The sequence below is a fragment of the Miniopterus natalensis genome, chromosome 14 (assembly GCF_054644295.1).
Source record: "Miniopterus natalensis isolate mMinNat1 chromosome 14, mMinNat1.hap1, whole genome shotgun sequence".
Classification (NCBI taxonomy): Eukaryota; Metazoa; Chordata; class Mammalia; order Chiroptera; family Miniopteridae; genus Miniopterus; species Miniopterus natalensis.
The window spans coordinates 56720881-56738104 of NC_142094.1; the positions used below are offsets into that span (position 1 = coordinate 56720881).

The following is a 17224-nucleotide window of genomic DNA, read 5'->3' on the forward strand; positions in this document are numbered from 1 at the left end:
CATTCCAGCTTCCGCTGACCCGGGGGCAGAAATAAAAAGAGCCTGTTCCCTTCGGGTCGGGAAAGTGTCTGAGGCGAGAGGCTTGCTCCGTACCCGCTCCCTCCCGGCCACTGAGATGGTGCCCGCGGCAGGCACTCCGACTGGCGGCTGCCAACGCTGAAGGTGTGCACGGGGCGCCCGCCGCTATGGCCCTTTCCTTTGCGGGGTGTGAAGGGTACAAATGGAATGGGGCTCTAAGCCGGCGTGTGCCGCCTGGGAAATACAGGACAGGAACGCGGGCGTGGGACCAGGTCTGGGCCCGCCGCACGAGCCTCCCAGGACACGGGGCGAGCTGGAGCCTGCCCGGCGCATGAAAGCCTCGCGCCGCTTCCCCAGCCTGCAAAGTGGGTTTCAGGGGCTGCGACTGAAGTCCAGCTGGGTGCTTACGACGGGGTGCCCGCCACTCCTCCCGCTGGAAGGGCCTGGCGAAACCCCACCCGAAAGCAATTCTGCTGCTGGGGTTATTGGTTTTAATCGACGCTCTACGGGAGTCGCCCCTTCCAGTGGGAAATAGAGCCACCAACACTGCAACTCAATCTTAGGAAACCTGCCGATCTGAGGAAAACAAAAACCAGGCCCGTTGTTGCTTCTCTTGTGCGCAGCCATAACCACGGTGCAAAACAAAATAATCTGTAAAACGCTCAACATGAAAAATGGAGTCTGGAAAACCAAGGGCACGGGAAAGCCACAGCCAGCAACTGTGTATTTACTGGATAATTCTAACAACTGCTTCCCCGGACCACGCCCCGCAGAGCCGTGCCCATCCCTGCTCACTCCTAGGAAACCGGGGTCGCGGGCTTAAAAGGAATGACAAGCCTGGCTCCCCTGAGGATGTTATCAACAGATCTGGGCGAGAGCACAGAGAGTCTCCCCATTCCCATCACTCACCTCAAAACAGCGACTTAAATCCTCAAGTATCCTAAATGCATTTTTTAAAGTTTTTTTTTCCAAGTGCTGGGTTATTTGCAGTGAGGATTCACATGCATTTGCAAAAATGGAGCCAAGGAGGTGTTTTATGTTCTGTTTTGTTTTTTTTAATGAAAACAGCTTTTTCAACAGAAAATTCTAGAGGTTAAAAAAGGAATTTTTGCTCCGGCCAGATAGCTCTGCTGGTTAGAGAGTCGTCCCGATACGCCAAGGTTGCAGGTTCGATCCCGGTCAGGGCGCATACAAGCAGCAACCAATGATGCAGCGATCAGTGGAGCAACAAATCAATGTTTCTCTCTCCCCCTTCCTCTCTCTCAAAAAAAAAAAAACAATAAATAAAAAGAGGAGTTTTTACTTTTAATTTCATCTTAATAAAGCCTTCATTAAATAATGGACAGCCTCAGCACTGTCCCCTGAAAGGGCACCCGCCATGCAACACCGTCCACCCCGTGAAAAGGCCCGTGAGCACACACACTGCCCGAGCCAGGGAACGCTGTGCCCGCCGGGCACCGGGAAAGCGTGCCAACTGCCCAAAACAACAGGAAAAAAGACCAAACTGCGTACGCACCTTCATACGTTTCCAAGATGTGAACGGTGTCTCCTATCTGTAAAGAAAGTTCGTCCGCTCCCCGGGCGTCATAGTTATAAAATGCTGTGAAGACAAGAGGGGAAGGTGTCAGTCAGGGTAGGAAGACCGATGCTGCCTGTTTCTGCTTGTGTTTTATTGGGGGGAGTATTTTATTTATTTATTCTTTCATAAATTTTATTTTTTCCATCAGCTTTTATCCCCTGTGCTCTCTTCCGCCTGCACCCATCCCCTGCCCCGGCAACCACCACACTGCTGCAGACGCCCACAGGTTCACTCTTTTTCACCCAATCCCTCCACCTCCTCAAACCCCAAGTTTCTGCTTGTTTTTAATATTAAAATACATTCCATCTTTAACTGAATCATTCTCTCTGACACCCACAAAAGCAGCCTTTGCTTTCAAGAGGCAAATATAAAGGGTCATCATTTAAGGAGAAGAAATCCGTAACTACTCATGATACCAGACAACCATTAAGTGATTTTTTTTATTGTGGTAAAATATATATGATGTAAAATTTGCCTTTTTAACCATTTTTAAGTATATAATTTAGTGACATTCGCTATATTCAAATGCTGTGCTACCATCACCACTATTAGTTTCCAAAATCTTTCATCACTCCAAACAGAAACCCCATACCCATTAAGCAATCGCTCCCCACTCAGCCCTCCCCCGAGCCCCCGATAACCCAGAACCTGATAACCTGATAACCAGCCACCTCACATAAATGGAATCATACAATACTGTCCTTGGGTGTCTTGCTTCTTTTATTTAGATGTTTTCAAGGTTCCTACATGTTGTACCTTGTATCAAGGCTTCATTCTTTTTATGGCTGAATAATATTTATAACAGGAAGAAAACTGAGGATACTATTTTCATTATCACTTGATATACTATCTTATATTTCCATTAATAGAATTTTTCATTAGATGACTTCTTCCTAAACTATGAATCAATTACACCCGGACTGAAAACACTTAGGAAACCAAGTTGGTTTTGTTTTTTTGGTTTTTTAATTTTTTGTTGTTGTTGTTGTTCAAAATATTACAGGTGTCTCTTTTTCTCCCCACTGACCCATTCCACCCCGCCCCACCCCCCTCCCCAGTCCCTCTCCACACCACTGTTCCTGTCCTTGGGTTGTGCCCATATGCATATAAGTTCTTTGGTTACTCTTTCCCCCTCCACCCACCCGCCCCCATCCATCCCTCTGAGATTCCTGTCTGATCCATGCCCCATGTCATTGAATCATTTCTGTTCATCAGTTTATTAAGTTCTTTAGATTCCACGTATAAGCGAGATCGTGTGACGTTTGTCTTTCTCTGCCTGGCTTATTTCACTTAGCATAATTTTCTCCAGGTCCCTCCATACTGTCCCAAATGGTACGAGATTCTTCTTCACAGCTGCGTAGTATTCCATGGTGTAAACGTCCCACAGCTTTTTTATCCACTCATCTACTGGTGGGCACTTGGGCTGTTTCAAGATCTTAGCTGTTGTAAACTGCTCTGCTATGAACATAGGGGTGCACATGTTCTTTCTGATGAGTGTTTCAGGATTCTTAGGGTACATTCCTAGAAGTGGAATCACTGCGTCAAATGGCAGCTCCATTTTTAATTTTTTGAGGCACCTCCACACTGTTTTCCACAGTGGCTGCACCCGTCTGCATTCCCACCAGCAGTGCACCAGGTTCCCCTTTCTCCACACCCTTGCCAGCACATGTCGTTTGATTTGTTGATGGAGCCATTCTGACAGGTGTGCAGTGATACCTCATTGTGGTTTTAATCTGCATCTCTGATCATTAGCAATGTTGAGCACTTTCTCATGTGTCTCTTGGCCATCTGTATGTCCTCTTTGGAGAAGCGTCTATTCAGGTCCTTTGCCCATTTTTTAATTGGATTGTCTTCCTCTTGCTGGGAAACCAAGTTGGTTTTCAAAAAATCATACAACCAATGTTGATATGAAGCCAGGGAGCTATGTTACAATCAAACAGGCAAAAATATGCCCAGCATTGAGAAGAGATCCTTAAAACCAGCAATGCGCGACACATCTCTAAAATCAAAATCCTTATCCTGGCACAAATCCGCCCCTACTCCTCCGAGATGAGCGCCTAAAAACGTGACTCCATTAAATTCAGACCACATTTGTGCTCACACATTATGGGATAAAAGAACTGTCACCGTGAGAAAAAGACGTTAAAAAGTGTCAGAGAGCCAAAAATTATTCAATTAGCCCAGTCTCAATTTAAAAAATATATATATATACAGAGGTACAGGAATGTCCCTCCTTCCCAATGGGTTCCACCTAAAATGTCATCCTCCCCGTAAAACTCATCTCCAAGAGCCTGATCAATTTCTCGTCCATCCATCCTGAACACCCTGCCAGACTAGGCTGACCCTACGTGGCACCTTTCCTGTGTCCATCTCTAAAATTCTCCCTGTTCATGTCATGTGCAAACTCCCTCAGTGGTGTGGTGAGCCCTCCAGCACCTGGCCACCTCACCTCACTGCCCACCCTGAGAGAAAGACGCCAACCCATCCCGCACCTGGGTGCGCCAGGGTAGCCTTCCCTCGCCAGCTGGGTCTTCCCCCAGGTGCAACCTCTTCCAGGAAACCAGGTCCAACTATGTTTGCTCTTTCAACCCCCTTTTCCAAACATCCCCAGCACCACAGCACACACGACCCCTGTCCTCAGCTCCATCACTGAGCCCCCGACGTGCCAGCAGTCCCGTCTCTCAGGCGCATGCGGCCTCCCTGGTTTTCATGCCCATGGACTCTGGAGCCACACAACATGCAGGGAGAAGCCTCTACCCCTGAAGACCTCATGACCTCCAGCCAATGACCCACCCTCTCGGTCATCAGCTCCCGTCTGCAAAACAAGGATATCAATTCCTACACCTCACGGGATTGTGTGCATGTTGTGTCTTAAAATCGCGCCACTGATGGATCTGGTGACTTGGCGAAATGGGGGTCCTGCAGTGAACCACACACAGTACATGGTCGAGGCTCTCACTGTGGTCGGGAGTGTTTGTTTTTACTGCAGTAAAAGCTTCTATTGCTACCAGAATCCTTTTTTAAAAGCCGGAGCCAGCACCCTGTCACATGTTAGCAGGAACCCTAATACATCAAAAGCCACGTATATGTAGAAAACTCCGTTTTCACAGGTATTTTCCTGTATTTTCACCAAAATTCATAAAAACTAATGGCCTCGACTGACATAAATGGTTATTAGTAGTTACTTAGGTTTATTTAGCATTTTATGGTGAATCTTTAACGAGAAACAACTGCATTAGGTACAGGAGGCTCAGAGCATATGCTGGCCTTTCCCAACTCAGCAAAACCATACTCCCAGGCCTAGAGGAGCCATAAATGCATTTATCACCGCCCTTAACAGCATCTCTGCCAGCGTGCCAATTCTGTTACAGACATGGAAAAATAAACATGTCAGAAAGAATAAAAATTAAATAAAATGAACGCGTCCACCATAAATGCGCCCAGGCCCACGTGGACCTGTGAGGAACATGTGCAGAAACCCTGATGCACCTGTCCCCCATTTCTGAAGTAGGCAGGTGAAAGCAGTTGAGAAAATCCCATACATGTATACAGAAACCAGATTTAACTATGCGGTGAGCCTTAGGACCTCTGATTTTATGGATGATGGGCCTCCGGGGGTTTATGCACGTGACCCCAAACGACAGAGCGTGATCCTTGGACCACAACCCTGGCTGCCCAGCCCCCCACATTCTGTTCTTCTTAGATTCGCTTTCTAAACAGTCCTATATTAAAGTCAAAACAAAAGACTCAACTTTTTAAGATTATTGGACAAGGGGGTGGGAGGGAAGAGGGAAGTGTGGTAGATAGAACAGTGGTCCCCAAAGCCATCCACGTCCGAAACCCCAGACGCTGTAAGGATGGCACCTTACATGGCAGGTGTGACTAGGTTAAGGGTCTTGAGATGGGATACTCATCCTGGATCACCCACCTGGGCCCAGTGTAATCTCAAGGGTCTACATAAGGGGGAGACGGGAGGGCCGGGTCGGAGAGGAGATGAGGGCAGCTGCAGTCGAAGGGAGCAAGGGGCCACAAGCCAAGGGATGTGGGCACCTCCACAGGCTGGGAAAGACAAGGCCAATGGGCTCTCCCCGCGAGACTCCAGAAGGAACCGGCTCGGCCTGCACCCTGAGTCCAGGGCTTCTGACCTCCAGAACCAGAACGGTAAGTGTGTAAGGTTGTGTTGTGTGAAGCCCCTGAAGCTGTGGGGTGGGGTTACAGCAGCACTAGGAAACACAGGGAGGTGTGACAGAGGATGTAAAAGGGGCGCTCTGGGGTCTACGTATTCACTGTGCAAGGCCGCGGAGCAGGCACCCGCTCAGCTTGGGGTTCCCCGGCAGGCAACCGGGTCCATGCACCCCTACAGCCCACCCCTGTCCACAGCGTGGGGCTAAGGGACTTCTCGTTCCTCACACAGAACTCGCCTTGGGGTCACTCCGCAAACGCAAGGTTGGGTTTCCCATGTTAAACCAATCGATTATCCGAGTCAAAGGCTACAAATATCACAGAATCATCCTGATCGGTGCAGAAAAAGAATTGGAGGAAACGTAATCCCTTTTAAGGGAAAAACAAACCTACCTGACTACTCTGACATTAGGGGGGGAAAAAACAAACACTACAAGCCACCCAGCCATTTAACAGAGTCCCACAGAGAGCAGGTGGGACTTGCTCGGGGTGTCACAGTGAATTCAGCAGCCCTGGGACCCAGGTGCTTCCTCCAGACTGTCTCCACCACCCCACCCTGCCGGGCTCCAGTCTTCATCATCTCTCCCGGAGAGGAAAGGCTATTTTGGCTGGTCTCCCAGCTAAACTTATATTAACTGTATAAAAGCTCTTTTCTCTCCATCACCGGAGTTATCTTTTTAAACTCTTAGCCTAAAACGCTGCACCATTTCCCCCGGCTTTCTGAATAGCCGCTAAATTATCCGGCACAACATTCAAAGTCCTCCGGTGAGATCTGACTTCGACCCAATCTCCTCTCTCTCCCCACTCCACCTCCCCCCAGCCCCGGGCCCTGCCATTAGCCACTTCCACCCCCTGGGAAGGCCCCTCCTCCTGCACCTCTGAAGACCCCTGTTCTGTGCAAGGCCAGCCTCTAATTTCACATCCTTCTGCAGATCCTTACTGAATTCTGACTTTTGCCCTTGACCGAAAACAGGTGCACGCATACCTGAATTAACTGCTGGCCGCAGCCCTTTCCTATAGGCTCTGTCACATCCCACAGCCTTGGAGTTGCTTATCTCTGTCCCTCTAGACCAAACCCCTTGTGGGGAGCAAACTCTTACTAATCATTGGATTTTCCACAGGAGCTAACACCATACCTTGCAGGCACTCAACCAAAATTCACTGAATTTAACCAGATCACAAAATATTCCTTTGTGTGAGGTTGGCCACAGAGTGAAAGAAAAAGCTGTATCACTTGTTTCTCTTCGAAATGATCTTGCCCTTTACAGAAAGATCTGGGAGACCAAGATTTATTTGATCAAGAGGAAAGAGAGACACGGTATTAGCTCTCCTGACTCTGGTTTGGTCTCTTCCATGTAACGAGCTAATGTGCCATCAGCACTCAGGTCCTAAGCCTCCCCAAAGCACCCGAGGCATGAGCCCCACCACCGTGACTCCTGGAAGTCTGCCCAGCTCACCTCCTCCATCCCACACCCTGTCCTCTTAACACATGACCACAGGATTTCAAGGAGCGATTTAAAAGTTAATTAATTCTTTAAAAAGTCAATTTGTGAAAATGAATTGCTGTTTCTGATCTCATCCCCTCTGCCTTGCCTTCACGCGGCAAACAATGCTCCCCAGCGTACATCTTCCCGGGGCTGGGGAAGACGTAGGCCCCCTCCCCAGGAGACCAGGCAAGGCCCTGTCTGTGCCCCTGCAGGGCTTCGTCCTAAAGGGCTGTCCGTCTGTTCTCGAGTCCCATAAACCCTACACGTTTATCTGGCCCATGCCGATAACACCCTCAGTAGTTCCCGAGACTCTGTCGGGCTCCTGCTCTGGTCTAGCAGTGAGCTGGGGCTGGGGTTAGAAAGATGAGCTGAGCACAGTGCTGCCCCAGGGAGTGAAGTCAGCCCACGGCCTGCAACCCTTCACAGCCGGGAAGTACAGTGCAGGAAAAATCAGATTATAGCTGTCCTCTCTGGGTACGCAGCAGAAAGAACTGAAAGCAGGGACCTGAACAGATATTTGTACAACTGTGTTCAAGCCGTATCATGCACAGTAGCTGAACGGTGGAAACCACCCAAGTGTCCATCACGGACACAAATGTATAAGCAAAATATGGTCTGTGCATACAATGAAAGCTATTCAGCCTCAGAGCGGAAGTCTGGCCTATGAAGACGTTACGCTCAATGAAATAGGCCAGGCGCAAAAGGCCAGATAGTGTATAATTCCACAAATACGAGGCACCAGAATAGCCACACTCATAGAGACAAAGGTGGAGGGCGAGGGCGAGTTAATGTTTCATGGGTGGAGCGTTTCAGTTGGGGAAGATGCAGAAGCGCCTTGCCTTGCTAATGGCTGCCACGGCGTGACTGTGCTTAATGGCACCGAACTGAACACCAAATAATGGTCAAAATGGTCAATTTACATTAAGTCTGCTTTACCGTAATAAAAAAGATGCAATGAATTAAAGGAAAGGCTGGTAAAGTAGGTGAGGAAAGTTCCTTACGGATTTCGCATCTCCTTCACCGGGAGCTGTGAGACACTCAATGGTCCACACACACACGCCCAGTGGGTTCAACCCAGAAGAACCAAGGGGAAACCGGAGGTCATGGGCTCAAGGTCGAAAAACACTTCTGGTGCCTCGTGAGAGTGCGTGTGCGCATATCCACATTTCTAAAAAGGGTACCGCTTTCAAATTCACCGTTACTCCTGTTGGGTTCCTATCTTTCTTAGGAATAGAGAGATTGTTTCTCTGCCCATAAATCCCCTGAGGCAGGACTTCATGCAATATTTGGATATTAGAATCACGGAACTCATCTAAATAGAGGGGAGGGCACAGTAAGATAAGTAACCACCATCCTCTGTTATTCAACATTTCTTTTTGCCTTTTGGATGGGAACAGGTAGGGGAGGGGTGGTGAAGATAAGCGTGTGAAAAGAAATATGTAAAAGAGCCTCTTCTCAAATTCTAATTGAAGCGATAGACACAATTCAAAGATATTTTAATACCTTTCTTCAGAATAAATTACCACCCTATGCCTTATTCACAACCAGCCAGCAAGGATCTTATTTCTATCTGGTCCAAGAGGTCACAGTGCCCAAAACATGCAGGTTCCTTAGGAAACAGGCTGGGCTGTGGGTGAATGTTGGCTTTATTTTTATTTTTTTCCATGAAAGGAAAAACAAGACTCTGCGTTTCAACACTTTTGTCCGTCAGAGTCGATGCTGAGATGGAAAGCCATCGACCTCATTACTGAAGGTCTTTGCAAATCCACCCTCAAATAAGATAAGACTTAGCTGACCTGAAAATTATCTCTTTTTGCATTTAATTTTGTTCGGCAGCAAAGAGGTGTACAGATGAGATGGGGGAAAGGTTTAATCTCTTTAATCATCCTTCTCAAGGCAGAAGGGTTACTGTAATTTAGGAAAATATATGATGGTGAAATAGCCGGAACCATACCCCCCACCCCCCAGGCTTGGGCCCTTCACAGTGACCCAGGGGACAGGGCCTGCAAACCCCACCCCCTCCGGGCAGCTGGGACCTGCAGACCAGCCAGCCAGGTGGGGCCTGAGCCCGGGGGACTCCAGGCCCCGGGGCTGGTCCCGCTGAGGACCGGGGGCAGCCAGGACCCGCTGGATGTTTGATGTGATGCAGGCCTTACTTTCTCTGCTATAAACAAGGCCAGGACTTGCACTTCCCCCCACCGGTCAAACAGGTTCCACCTAAAGGGCACAGTGAGCACAGGCCTGAGAGCTGGGGAATGGAGCGAGCCAGGCCCACAGGGGCACACAGGAGAAAGGAGAAGACGCGGGCGGAGGTCCGTTTGTTTGATACTAAATGATAACGCCGCTTTGTCATGTTCCCCAACTACTCTCACTGGGCTTCAGCCCGAAGTCTCAAGCGATGGGTTCTGTGGAGTCCGGGGCCACACTTGCCGCAACAGCCCCCCCCCCCCCATAGTCACTCACTCTCATGAGCGGTGGCCCCCCTTCACCTGGCTTGGTTCTCCAGGTGGCCCACCACCTGCAGGGAAACTTCCCCTGTCATTCCCACTCCCAGAGGTAGGTGGAAGCTCATATAAACGCAACAGTGCCCTGGGCCCACCCTGGGAAAACTGCTGGTTGCGCCGGCCACAGAACAGGTGCCCAAGAAATAGTTCTCAGGTGGAGCCGTGAGACAGTCGCCCGCCACCAGCTGCCGGGTCCATGAAGAACTCTCGGAAACACGAAGGTGCTTTATCCATGCCCTTCTCACCTTTCCTTCTCACCTGCCCTGCATCTTAACAGAGGAGGGCACCCACAGTGCCCCAGATGTGGGCTGATTCAATCACTTAACAAGTCAATATAGAAATTCAAGGCAGCCGACCAACGACCCTCTCTCATCATTGATGTTTCTCTCTCTCCCTCTCCCTGAACTGAATAAAAACTTTTTTAATTTAAATTTTGCCCTGAAGGTTTGGCCCACAGACCAAAGGGTCACGGGTTCAATTTCTGGTCAAGGGCACATATCTCAGTTGTAGGTTTAATCCCTGGCCCAGGTCGGGGTTCGTGTGGGAGGCAACCAATTGATGTGTCTCTCTCACATCGATGTGTCTCTCTCCCTGCTTCCTCCCTTCCACACTCTCTGAAAATTACTGGAAAAAATATCCACAGGTGAGGATTTAAATAAATAATACTTAAATACTTAAATTTTCAAGACGATTAGGATGGCTATCATCCCTGCAAAGAGCAGAAAACAGCAAGTGTTGCTCCCAATGTGGAACAGTCAGAATCCTGTGCACTGCTGCTGAAACGTGAGACGGTGGTTGCCGTGGAAAGCAGTTTGCTGGTGCTTCAAAAAATTAACGTGCCGTTAGGATACGACCCAGCAACTCCACTTCTGGGGATAGGCCCAAAAGAACAGAACAGGAGAGCATTGTACACCTACGTTCACAGCAGCACGACCGACAACAGCCACAGGCGGACGCACCTCGAGTCTCATCAACGGGCAGATGGACAAAATGTGGTTTATACACACGACGGAACACTTTTCGGTCTTAAAAAAGAATGACCTTCTGACACATGATACAACATGGATGAACCTTGAGGACGCTGCACCAAGTGAAATAAGCCAGTCGCAAAAGGACAAATACTGTATGATCCCACTTACGTGAGGCACCTTTAGTAGTAAAATTCATAGGGACAGAACATGCGGTGGTGGTTGCCAGGGGCTGGGGGAGACGGGGACCTAGTGTTTAATGGGTACACAGTGTCAGTTTTGCAAGACGAAATAGTTCTGGAGATGGACGGTAGTGATAGTTGTGCAATAATGTCAATGCACTTATGCTGCTGAACTGTACATTTTATGTTGTGCATATTTTACCATAATTTTTTTAAAAAGTCCATGCGGGGTGCTGTGTGACCACAGGTCTCGGGCCTGCAGATGGGCCGCGGCTGCGGGGTTTCCCGGGCAGGGCGAGGGGCCCGTCCTGCAGGGCAATGCTTCCCAGCCGAGCCCCGTGAGCCTGAAGAGCTCTGTTATATTTTAATAGTCATTTCAACTGCCTATAACAATACAGCACGTGATAAAATTGCTTTTGCTCCGTGGTAGAAATACTTAGCGGGAGATGAGAAACACTTAGCAAGAGGCTATAAAGCCAGCTTGCCTGGTCACAGAGTTGCTGCTGGACAGGACAAGCGCAGAAGAGGGTGAGCGGACAGCAGGGCCGTCCACCCCGAGGCGGCACCGCGATGTGTCTGCACCACCCAACACACAGCATCCCCTCAGAATTTTTTCTTAATGCACCGAGAAAAAATTGACCATTTCTTTGTTTCGTTTTTAACATTTAAAGCTCCATCAGGCTGATACAGAAAACACTCAGTTCCCTGTTGTTGCATCTGACTCACCCAGTGTGCTCTAGATAGCACTATGCGGACCACTGGAGGCCACAGCACCCCTCCAACCCCAATGCACATAAAAAATTATTTCTGCCACCAAAACCGTTTCCTAGGAAAATTCCCATCTACAAATAAGGGACATCCTACTCTCACAGTTTCCATGAGATCTATTTCCCACAGGCATTTGGTGAGAAAGATAGGAAACTACTCACTGCGACCACCATCATCAATAACACCATCACCTCCACCACCATCGCCAACACCTCCATCGCCAACACCACCAATACACCTCCATCAACACTACCACCGATACCATCACCGCCAACACCTCCATCACCACCACCAATAACACCATCACCTCCATCACCAACACCACCAATACATCTCCATCACGAACACCAATAACAACACCATCACCTCCAATACCATCGCCAACACCACCAACATAGCTCCATCAACACAACCATCACCACCACCACCACCATTACTATCTCCACTGTCAACTACTCCACCAACCACCACACCATCACCACCACCATCATCTCAACCATCATTAACATGGGAATAACCACAGCTAATTTTCATTTTGCACTTACTAAGACCCGACAGTGCGCTTAAAACATCATGCATTTGCCCCTTTCACCCCACACTAGCCCCATGATATGGGTACCAACAATACCCCCATTTCTGCACATCAAGCTCTGAGCAAAGAACAGGGGGAGGAGGCCGTGGGCATCACGTGACCTCTGGCTGGGAGAACAGCCTTCTCCGGATGCTCTGCGCCTGGCAAACAAAGAACCACTATGCTGCCACCCCACAAACAAGGGCCTCAGATGCCGCCTCAAGAACCAGCTCCCTTTTGCTTCAAAGGGGCTGTGACAATTGTGGACAGCGTCAGAGGCCACACAGCCCTCACTCCAGAAAGCCCTTGAGACAAGATGAAACAATTCCATGAACCCCATGAACGGAACCCCAGTCTAGAGGAGACACTGCCCTTCTCTGTCATCTCTGGCCAAGCTTCCCCCACAAGCAAGTGCTCTCCTGAGCCTTGAAGGCGATCAGCCACCCACTCTAGCAAGGAGAAACATGTATCCCCAAGGTCTCAGGTGAGCACCAAGGGGGCAGGTGGACAAACAAGACAGGATTCCTATGCTGAGAGCTCAAACCTCAAACCACCTGCCTCGGGCCAAAAACGGAGATGTGTCTGATCCAGACGTGCTGCGACAGAACTCTAATTTTAAGCCAGGTCTCCAAAACACAACCAGTCCAATCTACAATGACAGCTATTAACCCTGACCATGAACTGCCCCTGTTGCCTGCTTCTCAAGAATTATATAACTATCAAAAAAACTCACAAGACGGGTATGACTATGATCATCCCCACTTCACAGGTAAAAAAACTGAGGCTCAGAGATGTAAAGTTGCCTGCTCAGTCTCAGGTCTGGGAGGCGGGAACCTCAGGTTTTGGAGCCAAGCGTGGGCGCAGCTACAGAACACCGGGCAGCTGGACAGGGCCCCTCTCCCTCTGGCAGCCCCTGAATAGCTCTTATAAAACCAGGCGGAAAGATGTCAAAGCAAAAGTCACACGAAATATCATCTAATCACACAAGGACTGTCACAAGCAAACCTTGTCACCAAGTCCTTTTTAGGTGAAATATTCTCTAGTAATACCTTCCCCCTCCAGATCCTTCCAGCATCCGTCAAACGCCCACATTTTCCTGTCTAACGTGAATGAATAGTTATTACAGAAAAAGGACATTCACTACCCCATGCTCCTGTCACACGGAGACATCCATCCGTGTCCCAGCTCTGCCCGGCTCTTCTGCAATAAAGCAGGAAAGCTACCAACACTCCAGGGAGACAGGGTTCCACAAGGACAGATCCTATCGCAGGCACACCCTCTCTCTCCCACCTATGCGTTCAAGACCACCACGTGCAGGTGGGTAGGCTACTGACTGCACAAAGGCTCAGGTCTAAAGGGGCAGGTCGGAGCTGAAATCCAGCCCACCTTCTGCTTGCCAAGCAGAGTGTCTGCCCCAAGGAGACACCTTTCTGTAATTCTCAAAGGCACTGCATGGCTGAGGGGCCATCCTGAGGCTCCCACCTCCCTGACCAGACAGAGCCACAGGAGAAGAGCAGTGGGGGGCCTATTAATCTCCTGTCACATCCCCAGGGCCTAGCCCCCGGTGCACAAGCAACAAACGTTTCAGGTCTCAACCGGGATTGGTCAGCAAACCAGGGCAAAGGGACCCAGGGTGCCAGGCATGGAGCGAAGGGAGGGGAGGGCGAACAAGGAAAGCTCTCCCTCCCTGTCAGGACCCACCAACCACCAGGCAAGGGTGGGCAAGACCCATAAGGGTGCCCCGGGTCCCCGGGTCAGGGGAGACAGGGCAGTTATGAAGGGTAGGAGGTTGTGTGCAGGGAGGGAGGCCTGGGCAAGAGTCAGGGATCTGGGCCCCTGGACTGGCTGACACAGGAACACAGAAGGTCCCACCTGGGATGACCTACAGCCAGGGACTGGCAGATACAGGCACACAGAAGGCCAGGCCCCAGCCTCAGAGGACCACATCCGAGGCGCTCACTCTCCACAGGCGGAGCTCCCTGTGGGTCAGGCTGAGGGCTGCTTCTGTCCTGTCCATGTCCCTCACCCTCCAGGTGTCTCTGAGGCCCTCCCACTTGGCCCAGGACCCCCAGGACCTCAGGCTCAGGCTCTGCTTCCAGGAACCCACTTCGAAGTGGTAATTCCCCTGACAAGAGGGAAATGCAATAACCCTGCACAGATTCCTATGGCAAGAGGAAGTCCGGCTATGAACCAAAAGGAAGTGAGGGAGGGAAAGAGGGAGAGGGGTGGGGGAGGAGCGGTCAGGCTTTAAAACAAACCTGCCAAGGCCAAGTAACTTGTCTGAGGTCCCACAGCTGACGCCACTGCCCGCCAGGGGAGCAGAGCCTGAACCACAGGCCCAGCGCCTCTCAGGAGTGCCCCTCTGGGCTCCACCAGCCCGGCCTGGTGCACAAGTTGTAATGTGGACAGTAAGACACAACTTGAAACTGTAAACGCGGGCGGATGACCAGCCCTGAGAAGCATTCGAGGCATTTCACCCGCTCATTCCACAGACCAGGAGTATCGCAGCCCACAGTGGTCTGGCCAGTCGCCAGTGGGTGTAAATGAACGTTTATCTATTTTCAGGATAACAGGAGACCGAGGTAGCTGTCCCAGAGAACACACGGCACAGCTCTGAGAATACGTGGGGCTCCTAGAACCATAATGGCTGAAGGGTCCCCGGAACACCCTGGGGTGGCGAGGAGCCTGGGTGTTCAGTCCAGGGAGCGTCTCCATCCATCCACACTATGCCCACGGGACAGGACAGGACAGGACAGGACAGGACAGGACAGGACAGGACAGATGTGCTCCTGATAACCCAACCGAACCCACAGGCAGGATGGCCTGACCTGTGGCTCAGGAGGGATGACCCTTCCCCGGCCCCAAGGGTTAACCCATTCAAGTATGATATTGCAGAAAAGATCCCCATGATGTAATCTTCCCTTTTTCCAAAGATTATCTTCCTTTCAATCACAGTATCAGTGAAACGTAGGTGTGGTTTGCCTGCGCATGCTTCCTGTACAATCATCCAGGAGTGGGCAGAGCCGTGGGCTGGTACCGGGGACAGCCTATGGGGTGGGGTCCCCAGGACATCCCAAAGGTCAGGACACAAAACTCAGAGGCTGGGAGGAACAGGCTTCCAAGAAGGCCACCATGATCCCCACCCCCTGGGGGCGATGCTCTGTGTGGACCCCTCCCTCTAAATATGGGCGGGACCTAGTGGCTCACTTCTAGCCACGGAAGTGTGGCAGGTCCCAGGACATTGCTTCTGCGATTCGGTTGTAAGAGGGTCTGGCTTCTCTCTCACACACTGTTTACTCATTTTGATACAAACCAGCTGCTGTATCGGGAGCTGTCCTACAGTGAGGCCCATATGGCTAAAAACTGCAGGGACCTCCGGCTACAGCCACTGCGCCACCCTGCCCGAAAACCAAGCATGAGCTTGGTCCTGCCCGACCCACGTGAACCCTGGGAGTACCTCGGCCCCAAATGCAGCCTCATGAGAGAGCCTAAGGTGCAGGGCCAGGCAAAGCCACACCCTGAGTCCTGACCCCAGAGCTGTGAGATATCAAAGGTGGTTTTCAATCACTGTCTCGGTGCCGCGTGTTGCTCTGCACTTGATAACCAACAGAGACATGAATTGGGGGAGCTGGGATTCCTCAGCATAACCTCCACCTCCACCCCCAGGGCCGTCCCCAGAATACACCTTGGTCCAGCTAACCTCCCCTCCCAGACTAATCTCTGAGGCCACCCAGCCCCCCCAGGCTCCCAACTCTACAGGTCAAAGACATCCAGACAAAGGAAATTCTTGTGTCTTTCTTTCAGTCTTTCCTTCCAGGCCACTTGCCCCTCCTGGGGTGGTATCTTCCCTGGGCTCTCCCCTCCAGGCTTCTCCTTCTCAGGCCCTTCAGGCTGACGCGCTCAGGATTCTGTGACCTTAGCTCCTTCTCGCTCCTCAGACTCCTGCACAGTCACCTACGCCAGCCTCTGTCACCATCTTTGACTCCCAACTCTACAAACTGTGTTCTGGCCAACCCAGCAGTCCCTGGGTCTGTCCATTTGCCCTTCCAAACGGAGGGGACGGCTCATCACAGAGCACAGCAGAGACCTCCCAGATCCATCTGCTTCTCCCAGCTCCAGGCCACCATCGCGTCCCACCTGCACTGCTGCCGCCTAACCTCCCACCTCCTCTCCCTCCTGTCCTACACACCACTGCGCAGGGATCTTTCTACAACAGAACCTGCCGTGTTCCTCTCCACCTTCAACCCTTCAATAACTCACTACTCACTGGTCTGCGAATAAAGTCAGATCCCTCAGGGAGGCTCAGGAAGACCCAGCTGACTACCCTGCCTCATCTTGTATGTCATTCTGTCCTGTCCCCTCTCATCCTCAGAATGATCTTGGCTGAACTCCAAAGTCGCAACTGTCCCCTGCCTCTGGTCCTTCAGATAACTTACACTGCTCCTGCCTACCTTTCTCCATCTCACTGATTCACACCTATTCTTCAAATCACCCACTAAATGGTGCTTCTCCCGGGAAGCCTTCCATGATTGCCCTTTCTCCCTCCTAGCATTTACCACACTGTCTCCCTGAGCTCAGCCCAGCGAGTGGCATTTTGTAGGCACTTGGTAAATATTTACTGAATGCATAAACTTAGGCAAAATCCATTAATGGCTGCAAACTTAAACAAACTTAGTACATACTAATTTGCACCCCTGTTGCCAAGACCACTATTATTATCTCCACCTGACAGACGAAGAAACGGAGGCGCACGGGGTTTCATTTGCCTAAGGTCACCCAGCTAGTCAGTGCCAGAGCTGGGATTTGACCCCTGGCAGTCTGGCTCCAGAGTCTGTGCTTCTGATCCCAGAAAAAGTAGCCCTTCAAAGAAAGTAAAGCAAAGAAGGCCTTAAGCCTTTTGTTTGTTTGTCTTTAATGATCATTTCAAGGTGAAAAAGGAAAGGAAATCGATGTTTTTTAGGATAG

General features: G+C 50.5%; 1 protein-coding gene across 4 annotated transcripts in view; it reads right to left on the bottom strand.

Annotated features, from left to right (window-relative positions):
• DOCK1 (dedicator of cytokinesis 1) overlaps positions 1 to 17224 on the bottom strand; it is a 287380-nt gene that overhangs the window by 253974 nt on the left and 16182 nt on the right. For all 4 annotated transcript variants that reach the window (XM_087824025.1, XM_087824024.1, XM_087824027.1 and 1 more), the window contains exon 2: positions 1535 to 1618. In XM_087824025.1, the coding sequence (XP_087680151.1) occupies positions 1535 to 1618 (84 nt within the window). The remainder of the gene's footprint in view (positions 1 to 1534; positions 1619 to 17224) is intronic.